Below are 20,160 nucleotides of genomic sequence, written 5' to 3'. Positions count from 1 at the left end.
TATATATATAAAATATATATATATATATATATATATATATATTTTTATTTTTATTTTTATTTTTATTTTTATTTTTTTTTAATTTTTATTATTTTTTTGGGGGCACAATGTGACTCCAAAGTCTGTTTGCAATGAAAATGCCTACTAATATTCTCAAATTTATAGAAACAGTGGCATGGATGCCTTCGTGAAGTTTATTCATTCTCAGCTGGTTGTCTCCAACGAGCCTCCTAGTTTACGACTTTTTCCATTTCAAATTACCACCTGATGGGATTGACTGATTGAGTGTCGAGCATGCCAAATAAATCTTCATTTTACAAATTTGAACCTGACTGAGTCTCAACCATCTAAGGCCATATATTTACGATCGCTCCCATTGGTGATTATATTATATATGCGCTGACCCAGGCATTCATTTGACACACACAAGCTCACCGCTGGTTTCTCTTTGCTTTCATCAATGTTGTTCAGCTAAAGTGCTGCTTTTTCAACCTTACTCCAACCACTCCCTTTTATTAAAAATCCACTAAGTCCCAGTTGGCTTGTACGCATCTCCAATCTCGAGCCAAGTTGTGCTACTCCCGTGAGAGTTTAACATGGCAGCACTCATAATTTAGAGGAACCCCAGATCATGCAAATCACAACTTTCTTCACTGTGTTTGCCAAAGATTCCCTTTCTTGATCTCATGTTTTTCCGCGGCCACAGTTTCCATTACTCTTGTCGGTCTTGGCTGGAAGCCAGAAGAAAAATGATGGACATCAATACTGTATTATCTGGAGACTCCTGGTTCAAAGCATGCTTGAGTTATAGAGTCAAACTGATCTTGAGTATCAGGCTTTCAGCAAGGTCTCTGTAAAAAAAACATTCTATACAGGGATCTTTTTTTCAATTGTTTTTTTTTTTTTGCAGTTTAAAAAGCTTTGTGGCCATGCCAAACATTTGACTTCACTTTTGTGTGGTATTTCATCTTGACTGGAAATCAATCAACTGATCCTTACTAGACCAGTTGGCATTAACTGCAGCAGGACTATATACTAAAAGTAACAAAACATTGTCTGAGTGTCTTTACAGTGGGTGTTTTTTTCATTGATTGAAACGTGGTACTGTAATAACTATGTCTCTAGTCTGTTGAAGACAGTTTCTCTACCAATGCATCCCAAACCTAAGGTTAAATCATTCTTCAGTTGTCAAAACTGGCACGTGCACTGACTTGTACATCGTGGTAAATAACAGGCCTGCATATTGTCCACATGACAAATATCACTTGTTTCGGATGTATTGTTTGAGACAGCTGCCAATCGACCCATGGGAAATCCATGGAGTTTTTATCGGCTTCTGGCCAGCTCAGCTCACTGCATGAACCGTTTCACACTGCTGAGCCAGAAAATACTCACACCAGCAGATCGGTCCCTCTAACATGATTTTGGAGAAAAGCATTTTGTCACACAGTCAAATGAGCAATCTTTTTACATACACGATGATGAGTTTTAATGTCAGTGTACAACTGTCTAAGCTTCATACTCTCCTGTACTTGTGTTCTATAGGAAGTCCCTGGCAGCCCTTCTGTGCCTGGCCATCGTGCAAATGCTTCCAGCCTTAAGGATAACCATGAGCGCCGGATCTCCCACTCCCTGTATGAAAGCATTGAGGGATTTAACAACAGCTCCACACCACTATCAAATTCAGTTGGACGCATTGGTAAGTCATGGTTACATCAAATACTTTTTTTTTCTATGATGTATTTCATTGTTTTTCTATGCTTGCTTTCAGCACTGTTTCTGTGCATTTCTGTGCAAGCATTCACTAGTAGGAGTCTTCTTAATACTGTCCTGAATAGTCGCCATCTGTCTTTCGCAAACACTTTCAAAAGAATATGTGCGAATGTTGCTAATTTCTAAGCGTCACTAAAATTCGATAAATGTTGCAAATGACTGACACGGCCCACTGATTTTCGCCAACTCGGCTCGGAAACAGCCAATCATGGCTCAGCTTCAGAAAACAGGTGAGCCGTGATTGGTTGTTACCCGAACCCCAAGCAACTGTGAAGTCGTTTTCAGTCGACAGCAAGTGTCAAAATGGCCGCCCCCTGCGATGGATAAAACAGGTGGATTTTGTTTGTTTGTGACTTTACTCATATTCCACAAATGCAATACTAATCAGAATGCCGTATTTAGACTAGTGGAGGCGCATAGAACATATTATTGTCAAGAACATTTTGGGGGAAAAAAGTATTTTTGATAGAATAAAGACCGTTTGCACATTACGTTCTATCAAACTAGGTAATTTGTGTTTGCCACTTTCCTCTCTAAAATATTTAGAGTTTATCCATGAAATTCTGTGCTAGCTTCTATTAAATCTCCCAGTGTGCTTTCACAACCTTATACACAATATAGCCCTGCGTCTAAAGGTACACAATACTTTTCACCATTCAAGCCCCGAAGGGATTAGCGTCATTGCTAATCTCCCCTGCGTTCACTTTACTGCTGACTGGTTTCACTCAAGCCAATTCCCAATCTGCCCAGCTGCCATCAACTGGCTGACATCTTAGCTCTTCGGGTGTATTGGAATTGGCAATTCAATCCACCACCAGTCACTGCTGTCATCTCACTATCGATGTGCCTTTCGCGTGCATGCACACAACCCAGGTTGAGCGAGGCTGTTTTTATGGAATGAAGCCATTTTTCATCTAACCTCACCATCCTCAAGTTATGTTTTCCATTATTTCTTTTTCATATTGTTCATTATAATTTGCATACCCCCACCTTCTTTCATCTGTTATTACTTCCTTCCCATTCCAGCTTGAGCCCCCTCTTGATGCACTTTACTTTTCGCCAGCTACATACAGCAAATGGGGTGACATTGTCATCGGTCAATGATCTTCACCTTTTTTCCCTTCCACCCTTCTCATTTGTACGCCTATCACACACACTCACACACACACACACACACACACACACAAGTTCAGTCAGAGTGGTGCCACTCTGCCACTGATGATAGGAGATCAGAGACTGTGTCAGACAGAATCTTCTGATGGTTAATTAAGCCTCCAGATCAATAGGTCTGACATTGACGCCATACCTTTGACACCCCTTCTCCCTTCTTTTAGCTGGTCTTTCATCTGTTAAATAAATAAAATACATCCACATTGATTGGGTTTTCTTCTTAGTTTAGATATTTATTCCACTGGCTGTTCTGACACAGGCTTGTGTGAATGCCGCTGTGATCAAAAGAGGCAACTGCGGGCACTCTGTGGGCAAAAAGTTTTCTCTCCAGTCGAGACTTCAAGGGTGCCCAACACTCATCTCATCCTGCAGACTCGCAGTCAAATGGGTCAAGTGGAAAAGTTTGAAGGAGTGTGTCTTGAAGCTGGAAAGTTCATGACAACTGAAGCTCAGCGGCGTCTTAGATCTGGAACTTTTCATACTGCGAGCAAAAATGTCAATCTGTTTTCTTCTGTCTTTGGGCTGCCTCTGAGCCTTGCACTCATTAACCCGTGCTGACTGGCAATGACAGGCCTTCTTTACTCCGACATTATAATATATGCTTGGGAGACACTAGTTGAGTTTTAAAAACACAGAAATGCATCATTTCTTTTAGGTTGCCATCAATTCAACCAGGCAGCTTTCACTCACTCTTTGTGGGTTGTTTTCTGCAAACCTGTACAAAACAGCCCCCCAAAATTGTCCTGCTTTGTACAAAAAAAACCCAAAAAAACAAGAAGCCTGGGTAAATAGACCCAATTTGTGGATCGGTCCATTTTTGATCCAAATTGTCTTATTTTTGACCCAAGTGTTTTTAGAGTGTATCATTTGGATCAATATTCACAACTTTAAAATAAGGTACAGTATAGCTTTTTTGTCTCCGACTAAAATTCATTAAGGGAAATCCCCGCCCCTTTTATTATACAGCCTAAAAGGGAGGTACTATATACACTCTACTGGTTGATTTTGCACTTTGCTCCTAATCCATCTTTAAGAAATATACATATTTTGTTCTATCTACCAATATGACACATATTGCTGAGTATGTGTGAGATGTGACAGTTGTGGTTGGTAAGGCAGATGTTGAGATGTGGCTTTGCGAGGTCATGATGCTCACAGCCGCTAGCTGAGCCTTGACTGACAGCTCGATATGGAGAACTGGTAAATTATCACAGAGGCTGGACACTCTTGCTTGGGTAGTTTTGGATCACATCCACGTAGCCGCATGCAGTCTAGAATGTTTAAATCAACTTGTGCATGATTGCCACAGAGAATCATAGGGAAACTGTGATTACTTGTTCCACCTAAACTGTGACCATTCTTTTTTTCTGACTTATTATTCATGGAGAGCTCTTGAAGTTGGTTACTTTTCACACAATATTCTACTTAATTCACATGAGAACAGTCTGGCATGACCCTTGAGCCAGATGGCATTATTGATTGCAGTGTAACTTACCCTTGGTCTTTGCTGAGCGGTTTTAGCCTGTCATTCAGACTCTCCATGTGTATTTTTGTGTTGTGTGTGTGTGTGTGTATGAAGCACACACATCTCGATATTAATAGTCAGAAGCAAGCCAATTCCCCGTTTTCTTCAGTAAACCATGCAGTGCTGTGATATTGTCAGCTTTGTCGTCACACATGCACAAGGCTCTAGGCTGAATCCATAACTAGCAGGGGGTGAAGTGCAGTATGTTCTGCTCGACTCCTGGCTCAAATTAAATGGGTTTCTGACAATTTAGTTCTATTCTTTCTTTCTAACCACCCACCCTTTTGCCTTTGGGGAGTGTAAGGACATGACTTTATTTCTTACAGAGAAAACAGAACAAAATTGGGTTTGTGGAGAAGACCTATGAAGTGGAGTGAAATTTCCAGTGCGCGCACAGTGTGACAGTGACAGCCAGGCTAGGATGCAAGGGTTGTTATCACACCTGGCTTTACCTTCCGTTCTGTGCGACTGAAAAGTGCTGCTGGGTGTCAAGTCCACATGCTGGGGTGAAAATTGAAGCCCGCGATCCAACACTGTCTGTTAATGTGACCATTTGGCCAGGCTTCCAAAGGAGGCAGGGTGTGGGAGGCTAGTGGGAGCTGTAGGTGGCAAAGATGAATGAAAATCCTGTTCGCAAACAGGAAAGATCTTCTTGTGATGTAGTGTGCATGTTCACTTTTTCTATTTCCTCCCACATTAAATGTCTCAAACACGAAGTGTTAGCATCTGTCTTGTGAGATCGGATCCCAAACCCAAACACTATTACCTCTGTCTGTGGCATCTATGGGGGGATTCTTTTGTGAGAAGTCCCACACTGCAAGTAGCTAGTCCACTAGTTAGCTAGGGACTGGTGCTAGCTATGTCTGTGCTTTGTGCTTATTAGAATAAAATATACTGGGTACTCAAAGTTTTAACTAATTGTTCAAACTCACCCAAGTCACTCACTGTCAGGTTTAGGAACTACAGTCTATTGTCGTTTGTGTAGTGTTTGGTGAATTATCCCATACTTACCTTTATGTTTAGAACAAATTACATGACACTTGAAAAGAGAAATGCCTGGGCCATATGAGCATAGTGGGCACCTCTTAAACTAATACAGCTTGTCTGAAAAGGTTATGGTAGTTTGAGCTGATATTAAAAGTAAATGTCATTCAAAAGGTTAAATGACACAATTTAAACTCTTTCTATAGAGGTTGGTTCACACCATATGCAGGCCAAGTAAAACACAAATAGTATTTGTATTTTTTTCCTCTTTTAAATACGGTATTTAAATAAAATGCATTTGTGTGTGGTTGTGTTCTTCAGGGGTGAGTGTAAAAATGTGCAAGAGATTTTTATAATTACAACAGCAAGATTAATACAATGCTAATATGATAAGAGTGTATAAAATGTATGCCATGAAAGAGATCTGCAATCTCAGTGTGCTTTTATGTTTTGTTTTTAAAAACACACAGTGCAATTAGAGATTAGGGTTGACGTTTTTCTACATGAATAGAAAAATAATACAACATTAAATTCAATGTTTTCTTTTGTTAACTTCTGAGCCATTTTGTTGTGTTCATGTGGAACATAAGGGAACACTTTCAGGATATTGTGCCTAACTCTCAGAGCATTACTTTTCACCAGTGCATAGTGAAATTACCCATTCCGATACATGTACAGGAGTGATAGCTATGGCAGCATGGGTTAACAAATAACCCTTCCATCACTCTGATCAATTGGCCATAAAGCGTCCTAGATGAATAAACCACAAGGGAATAATAAGAACAGAGAGCAGAAAGTAGAAGTATGGATACAGATGGAGGAAAGAAGATGGATCCATCCTATTAGCGTGACCTCTCACCTTAGAGCTCAATGTCTCAGTGGGTGGCACCTTGCTTGGAAGGCAGTGAAAAAGAAGAGTGAATTGCTGATCCATTGGAATGGATGTAACCAGGTGGTCTCTCTGGCCACGGAATACATTTGTCTGTGTCTGCGCCGGCTGCCAAAGGGAGGAAGAACATTTCTGCTTCAATATCACCAAATAGCTTCCACGCAGCTGACCACAACTGGCCTGAAGCCTGCTTGTGTTTCATTGTAGTTGGAAAAACTGACTTCCTCTCTTGACTTGAGTTCCATTGACAGTAAAAATGAACAAGAACATATCCTATGTCTCTGTCTTTTGAAAGTTCCAGAGTCTGAACATTTGAATGGCAAAAAATAAAGTGAAATGCCTGTCTGTGACAGAAAGCCACGTGTGGATTCAGGTGTCCCATTAGCACCTTGGTTCCTCAGTACATGACTGAAAGTGCTAATAAGTCACATTTTCGCCTACAAATCACATTAAAAAAGTGATCACTATTTCCTGCATTGAGTGTCACAATGCCTTTTCGAACTACATGAGCCATGAGCCATCATGCCCTGTTAGTGACGCTCTAAAATGACAAGTCCTGCCTCACCAAACTCAACAAACTGTCTCGCTGCCCTGTGAATGACATACTGGTGTTTACCACAAATAATATATAAATAAATATGAATGCAGAATGTACATTCATAGTTTTTGTTCGGTTTCCAAACGATTTAGGGCTAGTTACGTTCTTAAAATGTATTCATAAATCCACATTGATGGCAATACATTCACAAAGGCCTGATGCTAATTAGGAGGAACACTTCATTATACACCTCTGTCGATACTTGTATGTTGGATTTTACATTTTTAAATGAAATAATTTTTAAATAATTTTTCTATTCTCCATGTGTATTCAGACATTAGTACTAATGGAATAATATATATATATATATATATATATATATATATATATATATATATATATATACACACACAGAATATTCATAGGTCTAAGAATGGTATGGTCAGCCATATGAACTGAGTATTCAAACTTCTCCAAATACAAAAATATGCTTTTTTGATTAGCACTTGGTTTATTTTATGCTGCATATATAATAGCTACATTCTTTATTCAGATAGATGTGAACCATGACATTGTCATTTCAGACAAACACCACCATCATTATGTTATCGATGTATGTATGTATATCATCAATGTCCAGAAAAACTGAACCCACTTACCCAGACAGCTCGGTTTCAGCATTTGCCTGGAGTTTGTGACTGATGCTGATTTACAGTGCCCATGAATTCAATTACCTAGGGTTCCCTGTCAAGCCGCCCAAGTGAGAAATTGCCTTCATTTCACCTATACAATGTTGGCAGACATTTTAACTCGTTTATGTGTTTATAGGTGGTAAATCTAAACACCCCTGATTCCTCCCAAAATAATCACTTATGTTGTTTTCATTCACAAACATGTTTTATACAAAACAATGGTGCCTTGTGTAAATTCAAATTAATCACATACCATGAGACTCTATTATCATTTGAGTTAAAGGTTAATTTGAGTAGAACTTGCCAGTGAGTCAGTTGCTTCCTCTGCACAGCTGTTTTGTATCTTTATTTTCCCTTTATTAATTTATTTTGTTCCAGCAACAAACTAAACTGAATTATACACCTCATGGCTGCAGTAATTGCAGCTCAAAATTACTTCCGCAGTATGCATTTGTCATTAGTTGGCACTTTGTGAAATTAAATACCTGTTTGAATCATTTTGATGTTTTGGCAGGGCAAATATTGTTCTCTGCTCTTTTCAACGACACAAAGTTGTTCCTCAGCCATTGAATCATCAAAATGTTTCTCTGTTAATGAAAACATAGGCACAGCACCAAATGTTTGAGCATTTCTAAAAGCCTTTGTCTAATTGTAATCAGATGTGTGCTTGAACTTTGCTCTTGACTTTGCCTTCAAACTTGAAAACGTATTTTTCCGCCCTTTACCGAGACAGCGGCTTGATCAACGTGCAGAAAGAATCCTCCACCTCCGTCCTCATTGAGACATCTCTTAGGACTGAACAACCCTTCTTCTCCCACACTTGCTATTGAGTGTCAACCAATGCGGCACATTTCCTATTGACTTTGACTGCTGAGGAGATGTAAAGGGGCAATTCAAAGAAGTCTGCTACAAAGAAGGTCATGCAGGACTGAATACAAATCAGAAAAGCACTTCTACTCCATGTCTTTGTCCTCTGAGAATGTTCAAGGAGAACGGCTACAATGACTCACACTTTCATTTTTTGGCGGGCTTCAAGTGACATTGAGATTTTGCTTTGGATATTTGTTTCAGGTTTTTGCCCATATTGAGGTTTGCAAAGCACTACTTGGTGTGATGGTTTCATAAGAGTTTAATGAAGTGAAATAATTTATTTTATTTTAAAAAGTTGAAAAAATGTTTCTTGAGTCAAGTCGATTGGCTGACTTGAGCCATTCTGCCTCTTCTCCTCTGCCGTAGGTAAATACCAGCTCTCGCCCACTGTGAACATGCCACAGGATGACATTGTGTTGATAGAAGACGACAGGCCACCCCTGCTTCCCACCCACTTCTCGGACCAATCATCTTCAAGCTCTCACGATGACTTAGGATTCGTGGGAGAGAACCCGGTGCAATGGATGCATGAGCTGCCCAGTCAGAATGAATGGTAAGCAACAGATGGAAAATTCCTCCGATTGGCATTGAGCAAGATGGATGACATCACAGCAGTCTGACTGCACCTTAATTAAGTGGGAAATGTCAATGTCATGACATCATTGGCTTTTTCTCTTAATAATGAACCGCTTGGGAAGGGTCCAATGTAGCCAGATGACATTTACGGGTATTTGTATTTGTGTTTTTTATTTTTTTCTCACTTTTCCTCTTAATCTATTGATGGATAAATTTATTCAGCATTGCATGCGGTGGACGTTTGTCATAGTGGATTATTGAACATCCCATATGGCGACAGCACACTCAACCTTCCTCACCGCCTGTACCTGCTCTCACAGTGCCAACTGCACACTTAGCATGACTTGCGGACCTGCACACAGGGCAGAGGTGTGCTCTGTACCACTGCCCAGGGTGATGGTGAATAATTCATCTCGTCAAAGTCACATACATGAACACACGGCGAGCACACGTTTCCTTTCACTCAAATGCTCACAGCTGCTCAAATGCATTCTCCTCCTGAACTTATGGTGGTTCTGGTTGCACTTAAAAAGGAGAACATCCCCCACACACGGTATTAACTCGCATGCCAAGTAAGCACCAAGATAGACTACTTGGTATTGAAACTGTAACTTTTTTTTTTTTTAATTATGCTCTTCCGGCAGTGTAGCAAGGACCCGTATATGTTTTGAATATGTATTGTGCACTTTTTCACCTCTGGCCTTCTCAATATTATGCAGCTGTCTTTACTCATGGGACACACTTTGCCAAGGCCACAACTGGCTGCTAAAATCATTCTAATCCAGGTTTTTTAGTGAATGATACAACCCACATTTCAGGTGCTTTTAACTACCCCAGCCCCTATTCAAGATAAATCATTGTTTAGAGGAATCAGTCTGACAAAAGATAAAAAATTGACCTACTTTCCCATTTTCTTGGCATCCCCAGCCAATAATGTGTTCATGTTCATATCTGATTGTGGGAACAACCAGAGCGGCTCCCTCTATAAGCAAATGTAGAAATTAAACAGGGCATTGTGACCCAATGTCACGGTTCTACAATGACAGTAGCCCGTGGCCACTATGTGACTGTGTTGGGCCACTTGAAGTTCAACTGATGCTGGCCCGACTGGCTCAGTATACATTTCATAACTAAATGTGATGAAATCCACATAATATTTTGAGTTTTACCCATTTAAACTGATTAATCATCATTGATCTTTTTACAGCTCAGGGCACATTTTTTTCAGTGTTAGGTTAAATCCTTGAATAAGGGATGACTTGAACAAGATATAAAGCTCAAATGTTAAAATCAGTTAGGTTTTTATACAGATTTTTTTTATTTTTTATTTTTTTATTTTTTTTATGCCAAAAAAAGTAAATGAGTAACAAAGAAGTAATATTTTATTAAAGGTTTAAATACAGTATTAAATACATAATCATTGACACTGAATGTAGGACCCTGCAATGTGTTAGGCAGTGCATTAAAATGTGTTTTTATCGAAAGTCAACGCAAACATTTTTTTTTTCAAGAATTGTTCTATGCAAGCCCACTAGTTGAAACTGGGCATTCTGATAAATATTGCGTTTGTGGAATAAGTGTTAATCCACTTGTTTGTAGCTATCCCTGGGGACAGCCATATTGTCTTCTGTCGACTGAAAATTACATCACAACTGCTCACAACGACCAATCACGGTAAAGTAGGTAAAGTCCATAAGCTACAGATTTACACGCAAACAGGCACACATGCGCACATACCTAGCTGTATGTATATACCCGCCTGCTCACACACTCCGTTGCACAGATGCCCTCAGTCTCACAGGTGTTTAGATACACATTGGATGGTAAACAATATTGCACATTAACATATAAAGTGGAAATGGTCCATATAGACATGAACAAACTTTCAGGCTAATAATGCAGACAGTCTGCTTCTTCAGTTGATCTGCTAATAGACTCGGCCATCAGGAATACTGTATAACTAAGAATTACATGTGCCTGTGTGTGTTTTCCCTGAAATGCTAATGGTCCCCTCTAGCTTCATGAATATTTACTGTGTCTCTGTGGTGCGCCTTTGGTACAAGCATGTCATACATGCTCCCTCTTTTCTCCTCACCTTGCATATGTTTCACAAGGCTCTCCATGCGGGGTACTCAATGTCGGTAACCTCCTTTGCACGTGAATATCAGCATGAATAATGCTGTACCGCAAACATACAAACTCACAATTTAATTTGCCTGAATAGTCTGTTAGCTACTGTTTAAATCTGCAGATGAAGAGTAAATTGAAGTGAAACTGCAGACAGAGACACAAAACCAGGGCTCAGTGTCTGCTGTGACATTCAGAGTCTGGCACATTTCCAACCGGATAGGTGTGGAGTTTGAAATTAAGGAATTACTGTCGCTAACCAATTCATAATCAAACTTGTTTATGTCTTTCCTCTCACTCTGTGACTATTATCTCATTTAAGAGAATACAACAAATGACAGGTGTGCGGCTGGGATGTTTTGATACCCCCATCAATTCACTTTTTTTTTTTAAAGAGTTAGACAGTTATATCACTGCAGTGGCCTGGTGACCACTCCATGGTGTACCCCTGCATCTTTCCTAAAGTCAGCGGGGGTAAACTGTGGTTCACATGTGACCCTAATGAAAATAGAGCGGTGTGGTATGTCCATTTGGCTCAGAGTTCTGAGGTTCGGGGTTCAAAATTCGGCTCCGGCCTTCCTGGTGGATGGTCGCTTCATGTGACCAATAAGAGAAGAGAGTGAGTTACTATAAAAACAAGAAGAGCTTTTAGCGTTTTTAATGCCACTGCCGGGATGCTTTGCCACATTTCACTCCCTGCCAGGAGAAGATGGAGACAGCAAAGGTTGATTTAAAATGCACTCCAAAGCAGTGCCTGTGAGCAATGCTCAGCACTGGTTAATTTTAGATGACATCAGGACGCTTAGCGTGGACGGAAGCATCTGCTTGGAATGTTGGAAATTGCTTTTAAACGCTGCTTGAAGAAGGAGAGATGAGGAAACATTTCATCCATATGAGTTCGGCCTCAAATTTGAGGAATGACCAGAGGCATTGACAGCAATGATGGACTCAGGAAAAAACATTGCAACTCTCGTCAGCGAAAAATATTACCTAATTTGTATAGTGTATGTACAACATAGTGTGTGTGCGTGGGTGTTTGTGTGTGTGTTATTAAAATGATATACAGCAGTCATTTTGTCACTGAAAAATCATAAATAGTGGGACAGATACAGTTAGCAGGATGATGCATAAATTATATAAAACCGATTACTATGAAACATTGTTGAGGGGTGGCAGGAAGAAGCCATTACATTTTAGTAAAGCTCTGGGTAAAGGTGAAGATGCAAGAATTTAATTGACTTTCAGTTTCAATGTATATTCACTAAGACTGGAATTGCAACTGCAACTAAATTACGATGTCAACTTTAATTCCCTAGCAACATATGCTCTGCTCTACATCATATGGTTGGCAATTTGCAGCGTTGATATGAAGCTAGTGAGGCAAATGTTCAATAACGGTGTACGGTATTTGATTAGTTACTGCAGCAATATAATACAAGTTTATGAAAGGGTATGCCAACAATGTCCGTATTTAAAAGATTGAGGGAAACTCCCTTTTTTTTTTAACTATAAATAACATGCAAATACTACATTATTCTCATTTTCATACTCCAGTTTAAGTGTTAATGTGACACGTTTTCTTACAATGTCAAACATATTTTCTCTAAATGAAGGTATACTGTATATATTACTACAGGATAGATTTAAATATACTGCGTCATATTCCAATTAACACAATTCAGGTAGCAATTAAACTTGCAAAACAGCCGCTCTGGAAAACAGGGTACTTTACCTTTTAACTATATTTTTAGCATCCAAGAATCAGCTGACTATAAATTGGTAGAAAGAAAGAACTAGTTAACATGTCAGCATTGATAGGAGTCGCTTGCATGAATGTTTAGATTTTCTTTTGTCTAAGGCATTTTTAGTACCATTTCATCTTCGTGAGCCTGGATTGTGCTTGCGTGCCAACACACAGGGAGGATGGTGGGGTAACCAAATTCAGTATTTCAAATAAATCTCACACCCATATAAACAGATTGTGTCATCCTATATTTATTGAAAATATCTTGATAATGTAAAAACTCAACATACCACCCGGGCGCAATATGTATTTAGAACTCCCAAAATGAGTTTAGATTCAATTTCACTTCAGCTGAAGTATCCCGCTGGACATGCCAAGCTACTTTCCACTTTTGTTTATGTTTTGACACTCTGTGTAGTCATTTATCACAACAGCTAGAGTGAAGTGAAAAATAGATTCTTTGCTGTCCGAACTGTCTCGTTCAAGAAAGATACACTTGTTGAGACAAAACAACAGTGTGTTGTATATTGTGAGTTATGTGAGGGGAAAGGAGAGTGATGATGAATGAATAAATAATACATCTGTTCTGTCATTCCTTTCTTCCTGCTCCACTTTCTCTCTTTCCTGCGTCAGCGGGACGTGGCCCCTCTATGGCAGCATACATGGGAATACCCGAGTATGGGTGACAGCAAAGTGACATATTAACACCGGCCTTTTGGTGACACATGAAACACGTCTGGTGTTGAATGAGCTCGACAAACCAAATCACAGTTGTTTACATGCAGACAAGTGCCAGCGGGTCTATCTGCGGTCTGGTCGTTTTTATTGTGTGTTCGTTTGTAAGATGGAAAAGAAAAACACTTTTCATGCTTGCATCGTTTCGAAGACTTCATTAGGACCACATCTATCGACTTGAATGGCAAGGTGTTCACCCTAATTGTAATGCAAATACCAGTGCCCCCTCACCCAAAGTCTGCCTCCCACTCCCTTCCGATTTTCAATTAAGATCCAGACAGAGATAGAGCGCCTCAAAGGTAAATTGTAATGGGAGCCTGGACTCTGTTCCTGCCTCAGACATACTGGGGGAGTGGTGTTATAGAGGTATACTGACCTTATATTTGAAACTTTGACTTTTAAAATATAATACTCTTTAGTTTTGATTGACTGTCAGAAAGATAGTTTAAAATTACGTTGATTATGGAATTATTACAGTGATGCATAAGTGCACAGCTATATCAGGAAAAATATTTTTTTTCCTTAGTTCCTGTATTGGATGTCATTTGATTATGCTGATTCTATTGCCCAATCGTGGCTTTAAAATGAGCTTGCCTTCACACACTTTAACACTACTTACCTAACTTCACTTTCTCACCTGTTGCAGCTCATTGAGTACCGATGTGGACCCGGATGGATCATTTCAAAGGGAGGGCTTTGCCCGCCAGAGTATGTCAGAAAAGCGCACCAAGCAGTATGAAAATGCTGCTCAGTTGGAGATCATCAAGTCACGCAAGTCCAAGAGCATGGATCTCGGTAAATGCTTTGCTTGTTTAATACTAAACATGAATGGTGTGAGTTTTTATGCAGAATTCCTTGAATTGACAAATAAGAGCAAACTTTTGAACTTGTGGGGTTTTGTTTGCATGAGTTAAAAACAAACCCTCTTACCAACATGTCTAATTAGCATAAAGACATCCTCTAGGTTTTTTCAGGGTCAGTTGCAACTATAATTTGATTTGTCTGAGGACAGGAAGTGAGCGGAGTGGACAAGGGGGAACTCAGATGGCTTATTGCTGCAAATGCACGTCTTATCTCAGGGCGGTATCAAAAAAGCCTCTTGATTGTCCCAAAGTGATGTCAGCATTTACTTGTATATTTGATTAGTTCTGAAAAGGAACTGAGTTATTGTATTTATCAGACAATCTTTGAATAAGCCTTGATGCATTTTTCTATTTTACTTCTAATATTATTATATCATACATGCACGGTTGGACGCATTTGCTTTGGAAGCACTTAAAGGCCCTGACCTCAACCCAATCACACATTTTTGAAAAATAATGGGTCCAGGCCTTCTTTTCTCTAACATCAGCGGCCTCCGGCTTCACAAATATTCCAATACCAAAAACCACCCAATTAATATATGTGACTCTCCAGCACGAAACGGATCTGAAGTTGAACTACTGTGTTTTGAGCTATAGCCCGAAAAGCACTCACTTTCTGAAAATGATTGATTTTCAGATTTATGATTCAAATACCAGACACATAAGGAAAGGTCACTTCCCAGTGGGAAGTGATGTGAATTTTTCACCTTAATGACAAGAAAAAATGTTTTGCTTGACGGAGTGCAGCGACAGGTGACCAAACTTGCGCTGACCTCACGGAAGTGAGCGGAGTGCACCTTTTCACTATCAGTGACTCTGTATATACTAACTACTATTGTAGTGGCTTACTTTAAGTAGAGTCCTGTATCACATTGTGGATAAAGGTATAATCCTGGTCACATATTGCGCTATTTGTTGCTGTAAATCGTAAGAAAGCTGCATGCTAAACTAGCGATACGCCACACATTAGTTCTCAGCACTAATACTACTATTTCTTCTTAATCTTCTTATTCTTCTCTTTTTGGCTTTTGGTGCATTACCACCACCTTCTAGCCACTGGCCATAATGCGCCAAAAAGAAACTCAATATGATTAGACAACAGGGATTTAGAGCTCCAATTATAATATATACCTGAGTATAAGTCGCAGGACTAGCTAAACTATATACAAAAGTGTGACTTGTACTGTAATCTGAAAAATGGAAGATTGAGAACTTTCTTCAAAGTTCATTTACTCATTAATAAGGCTTCTCTTCTTCCATGCTACCTTGACTAAATGCTTAACATGCTCAACGACGAGCTCTCACATCACTGGCCGTAGGGATTTATCTTTCTCCTTTAAAACATATTCCAGGTGCTACTATATCACAGCAGCAGATGGATTTCTTGTCTTTGAAGAGCCTCATTGTTGAAATATGCTAAATTGATCAGACACCCCATGTTCCTGTTCCATTTAGATGGAGAATGAGATTGGGCAAAGAAAGAAAAAAAATATGTGAGGTACCTCATCTTGCGGGAATATCAGTGCCTTGTAAGCCTCATGACTGACAGGCTCCTCTACTATATATCCTCTACTTGTAAAACCCCACTCTCAAATTACACAGCTTCTTTTCATGAACTTTATAGTCCCTTCTCCCTTTACTTTGCATGTTGCATGATAGCGCTCATACCTATTTATGTTCCTTAACAGTAGCTGATGAGATTAACAGCAGTGCAAGAACCAGTGGAGGTAAGCATATGTGCCAGGACTTTTATTCAATTATTACAACGGGCCATTATGGTTCCATGGGTCGATAAAAGAGATTACACAAGTGACCCCCCCTCTTTTCCCATTACCAACTCATTACAAACCACAGTTGGCTTTTTCCTATGGCTTATGCACAATGGTCGAAGTAGTTGGACAGTGCTGAATGGTGACCGCTAATATTGGAACATGCAGTTGTGCTTACAAAGGAAATATCCGGTTTGAAGGGCTACTAGTAGCTAAGTGGTGAGTCAGTAGTACTTGCAACAGGTGGAATTGTAAAGGGATTTATAGGCCTATTTTAGCTGTGGTTTGTGGCTTGTTACTAAAATGAATTGACACACTCAAGTTAACACAGAAAGGACACATTTCTCATTCATCAGATAAAAGGCTTTTGTGATCTTTGGGAGCTCCAGATCAGCCACGGGCAATTGCCAGCTCCTCACTCAGTGCACTCCAAGAGTTGAGGGATACCATGTGAATCTAAACCAAACCGAACATAATGATAAAAGTCACTGACAGTGTGAGTCAAATCAGTGACGGTGGGAAAAAAATGGACAAGCTTAGCATCCATCAACTACAGGCGCTGAACAAGTATACCATTTCGGGCACGAGTCGTCTGCTGTGTGTTTTTTAGCGTCATACAGGAGCCGATACGACACGTGGAAGTGTATCATTGTCCAAAATGTCTTGCTAAAATAAATACTTAAGATCAAGGTTGGACTGCGTGCGTGCGTGTGTGTGTGTGTATATATATATATGTATATGTGTATATATTTTATAATTTTTATTATTTTTAACGACACATGATGAGGGTATGAAGGACGTCGTCTGTCATGTTAATGATCTACAACTGCCAAAGACGTGCGAGCCCGAATGACTCCAGGGATATCTTCCCTCCTTTGGGCTACCTGGACTTGGCCTTTCCCTGACCACCTTGGAGGCTATTTTTACCATAATTACCCTTTTACCGTCCTGGCTCTTTGAATAAATTATGTGTAATGGAGCCCCTGTCTGTACACACATCTTTACATGCAAGAGCCTATGGTGGATAATAGCTGGGTTGCATAGTTTTAGCTGCTCTAATTATAGTATGGGCTCCTGTCCCTGTAATAACTGCTGCTGATTTATTCATGGAGTTTGCTGTGGCTCCCCTTTAAGGCTTAATAGCAATGGATCTTCTCCAATTAAGAGCCCCTGCACTTAATATGCCTAAGGAACACAAAATAGTGTCCAAGTTTTGCCTCTGGACGTGACACAATTTCAGGTGCACCCACTATTTGTTGAGATTATTTCTTTGTGTGTGTTTCATTGTGATGATTTTCATTCCTCCTCCAGGTGTGTGGGGAGTGGCAAACGCTTGTCTGTATGCAATGGGGGAATATGTATTTTCATGGCTTTGAATAAGAGGGCATCGAGGAGCACAGCGCATAGGCTCTGGAGATAGGAATCACATAATAGAATGGCATACAGAGAGCTGTCCGTCAAACTCTCCCTTGAGAGCTTGGGATTTTTCTGACGAAAACAAAGGAAGGTTGCAGCTGGCAGTGGCCTTCAGGCAAAGACTCTCTCTTTTTCTCTATCCTTTCCTTGCTTTTCCATCGTCTTTGTGTCTCCGCTACTCTCTGCCGTTCTCCAGACTTGTGAGAAACAATGGTGAAGTGGATCGTGATGCCGAATACAGAGTGGGAGGATAATTCCCTGTTTCCGAATACGGCAGATGTCATTTTGGTCCCCTTCAACTGTTGCATCCTGTACGAGCTTGCAATCCCATTGTGTCAAACGCACTCTGGCTTCTGTGTGTCTGCTCTCTGTAGGCTTTACACAAAATGCTTTTGTGTATGCGTGTGTGTATTTCGGGTGAATACATTTTTTTTTTTTTATACGACTCTAGTATGACTACATACGTTTGGTCCTTCACCCAATTAGATAATTTCTTTTACAAAGACGCATTGCATAACCACACCCCCTGGCATTTTTAGCACACATATGTACAGTGTTGTTTTATCGTTTGAGCCTGCCTGAAGTGCACATGTAAGCTCATCTGATGCAGCATTATAGGATTGTTCAGTTATTTGGAATGGTGCTTTCGGAATTGAGTCCTGGTTCTCCTGGGATTGGACATGTTTACTAGCATTGATGAAATCCAAGATAAAATGGAGTTTAAAAATCATGACAGTGCATTTGCTAGTCTGGAAACCAGACTCAAGAGGATCTCAGCTGACCTTTTTAGCCTATTTGACTTCTTAGACAGTCGATCTATAGGCACAATGAATGGAAGAATATAACTCACACTTCATTTAGGTGCATTGGTAGCAGATGTAACAGAAGGAGGGGAGTCCCTTGTGACTCTAAAGACCTTCATCTTCATCTTCAGCCGATTCCTTGTATTGGCATAGCTCCAGCCCTTCGCAAAAACAAATATATTTCAGTGGAGGTACTGCATATAGGATACTACGTTATTTTTTTTAAGACATGGGCGATTATTTTCTTTGCGTAATATATCTTTGGAGCGCAAGACTCCACCTAAAGACCCACTGGGGTCACCCAGCAGCATTGGGTCACACCTCATTTACCCAAATTCAAACATGCCAAGATCCCTGACAGAGAATTGTGTCAGTCATATGGTTTGTGTTATTGTGTCGAGATGTCTGAGTCCCTGTAAGATGAACGCAAAGCCACTACACATCAAGTGTTGCTAAACCTGCGTTCCATGTGGTGTGTGAAGAGGTAGAACCTTTTCCAGTGTTTGCAATTTATGTGACCCGTATTTACACCAAATGCGGAGACACAGGAAATTCACAGGATTTCTTCAGAAAAATTTACAAGTAATCAAGAGACCTCTAGTCCAGCACATGGAATCAATTTTGGAAAAAAAGGCAAGGAAATCAACCACTGTGTTTACCAACTGGGCGAAGGACTCCACTCAACACTCCACAAGTGGCTGAGTCACTGCCACTGTTTTTGCGGCGATTCAATATTTGAATCGCAGTTGTGCAATGTGGCAAGATCGCAAACTATAGCCAATCAAAATGCAGGGAAGCTTTCACACAGGCAATGAAAGGCGAGACACAGCCATCCGCCATGCGCCTCCAATCTTTAGAAAGAACCTATATACAATACAATATAAAACAATTTGATTTATATAGAGTTGTCAGAATTTATATGGTAGGTATTCCACTGCTTTTGTCTGTGTACTACACAGCATTAGCTATCACATCTCACTGACCCGATTTCCTTTTTTCCACAGGTTCTAAAGGACAAAATGTCGGACCCTCGCTGGGCCTCAAAAAGTCCAGTTCCCTTGAAAGCCTCCACACAGCTCTTGCTGCAGCAACACGGAACGGTGAGATCAATGTCAACAGGCCACGCTCTCGAATCATCAGGGGCCGAGGTTGCAATGACAGCTTCAGAGCAGCAATCGACAAGTCGTACGACAAACCAGTCGTTGATGTTCCTGAGGAAGAAAACAGCATGGATACATGTAAGTTTTTTGACGTACCATACAATACTCGCCAGTCACCATTGTTCTCAGTCATATTCAATAGACATGCTTCCAACTCTAATTACACTGATGTGTCCATCCCACCGGAACAGTGTTAATCTGGACCCATTAGACTACATGACCTTTTTCTATTGCCTTAGAGTCCAATCTGAATGCTCCCTTTCCTAAATAGCCTCACTGATAAGTGGTTTTCTTCAGACTTTAAAGCAGTTTAGTCCCGATTCCTTAAGGTCTTTTCAAATTATGCTTCGGGAAGTTACTCCACTTTTGCATGTAAACATTACAGCGTTGATAGTTTTACCTGTCATACCTGAAAACGAAAGCTTCGCAGTTTATACTTCCACGTTTTATTATATTGTGCGATTCTTAAGCAAACATAAAGTGTATAATTCCATAGAGCCTTTTGAGAATGTCAGGATTCTCAAGT

General features: G+C 40.1%; 1 protein-coding gene across 4 annotated transcripts in view; it reads left to right on the top strand.

Annotated features, from left to right (window-relative positions):
- LOC147127483 (partitioning defective 3 homolog) overlaps positions 1-20,160 on the top strand; it is a 271,216-nt gene that overhangs the window by 114,071 nt on the left and 136,985 nt on the right. For all 4 annotated transcript variants that reach the window (XR_015084282.1, XR_015084281.1, XM_086020897.1 and 1 more), the window contains exons 15-18: positions 1,546-1,699; positions 8,808-8,994; positions 14,270-14,418; positions 19,479-19,712. Coding sequence is in view for 2 of the 4 variants with exons in the window: in XM_086020897.1 (XP_085877023.1) it covers positions 1,546-1,699; positions 8,808-8,994; positions 14,270-14,418; positions 19,479-19,712 (724 nt within the window). In the remaining 2 variants the exon portion in view is untranslated. The remainder of the gene's footprint in view (positions 1-1,545; positions 1,700-8,807; positions 8,995-14,269; positions 14,419-19,478; positions 19,713-20,160) is intronic.

This window comes from Filicampus tigris, chromosome 21 (assembly GCF_054856515.1).
Source record: "Filicampus tigris isolate MCC_2025a chromosome 21, RoL_Ftig_1.0, whole genome shotgun sequence".
NCBI classification, from domain to species: Eukaryota; Metazoa; Chordata; class Actinopteri; order Syngnathiformes; family Syngnathidae; genus Filicampus; species Filicampus tigris.
This window is presented reverse-complemented; position numbering and strand designations above follow the sequence as displayed.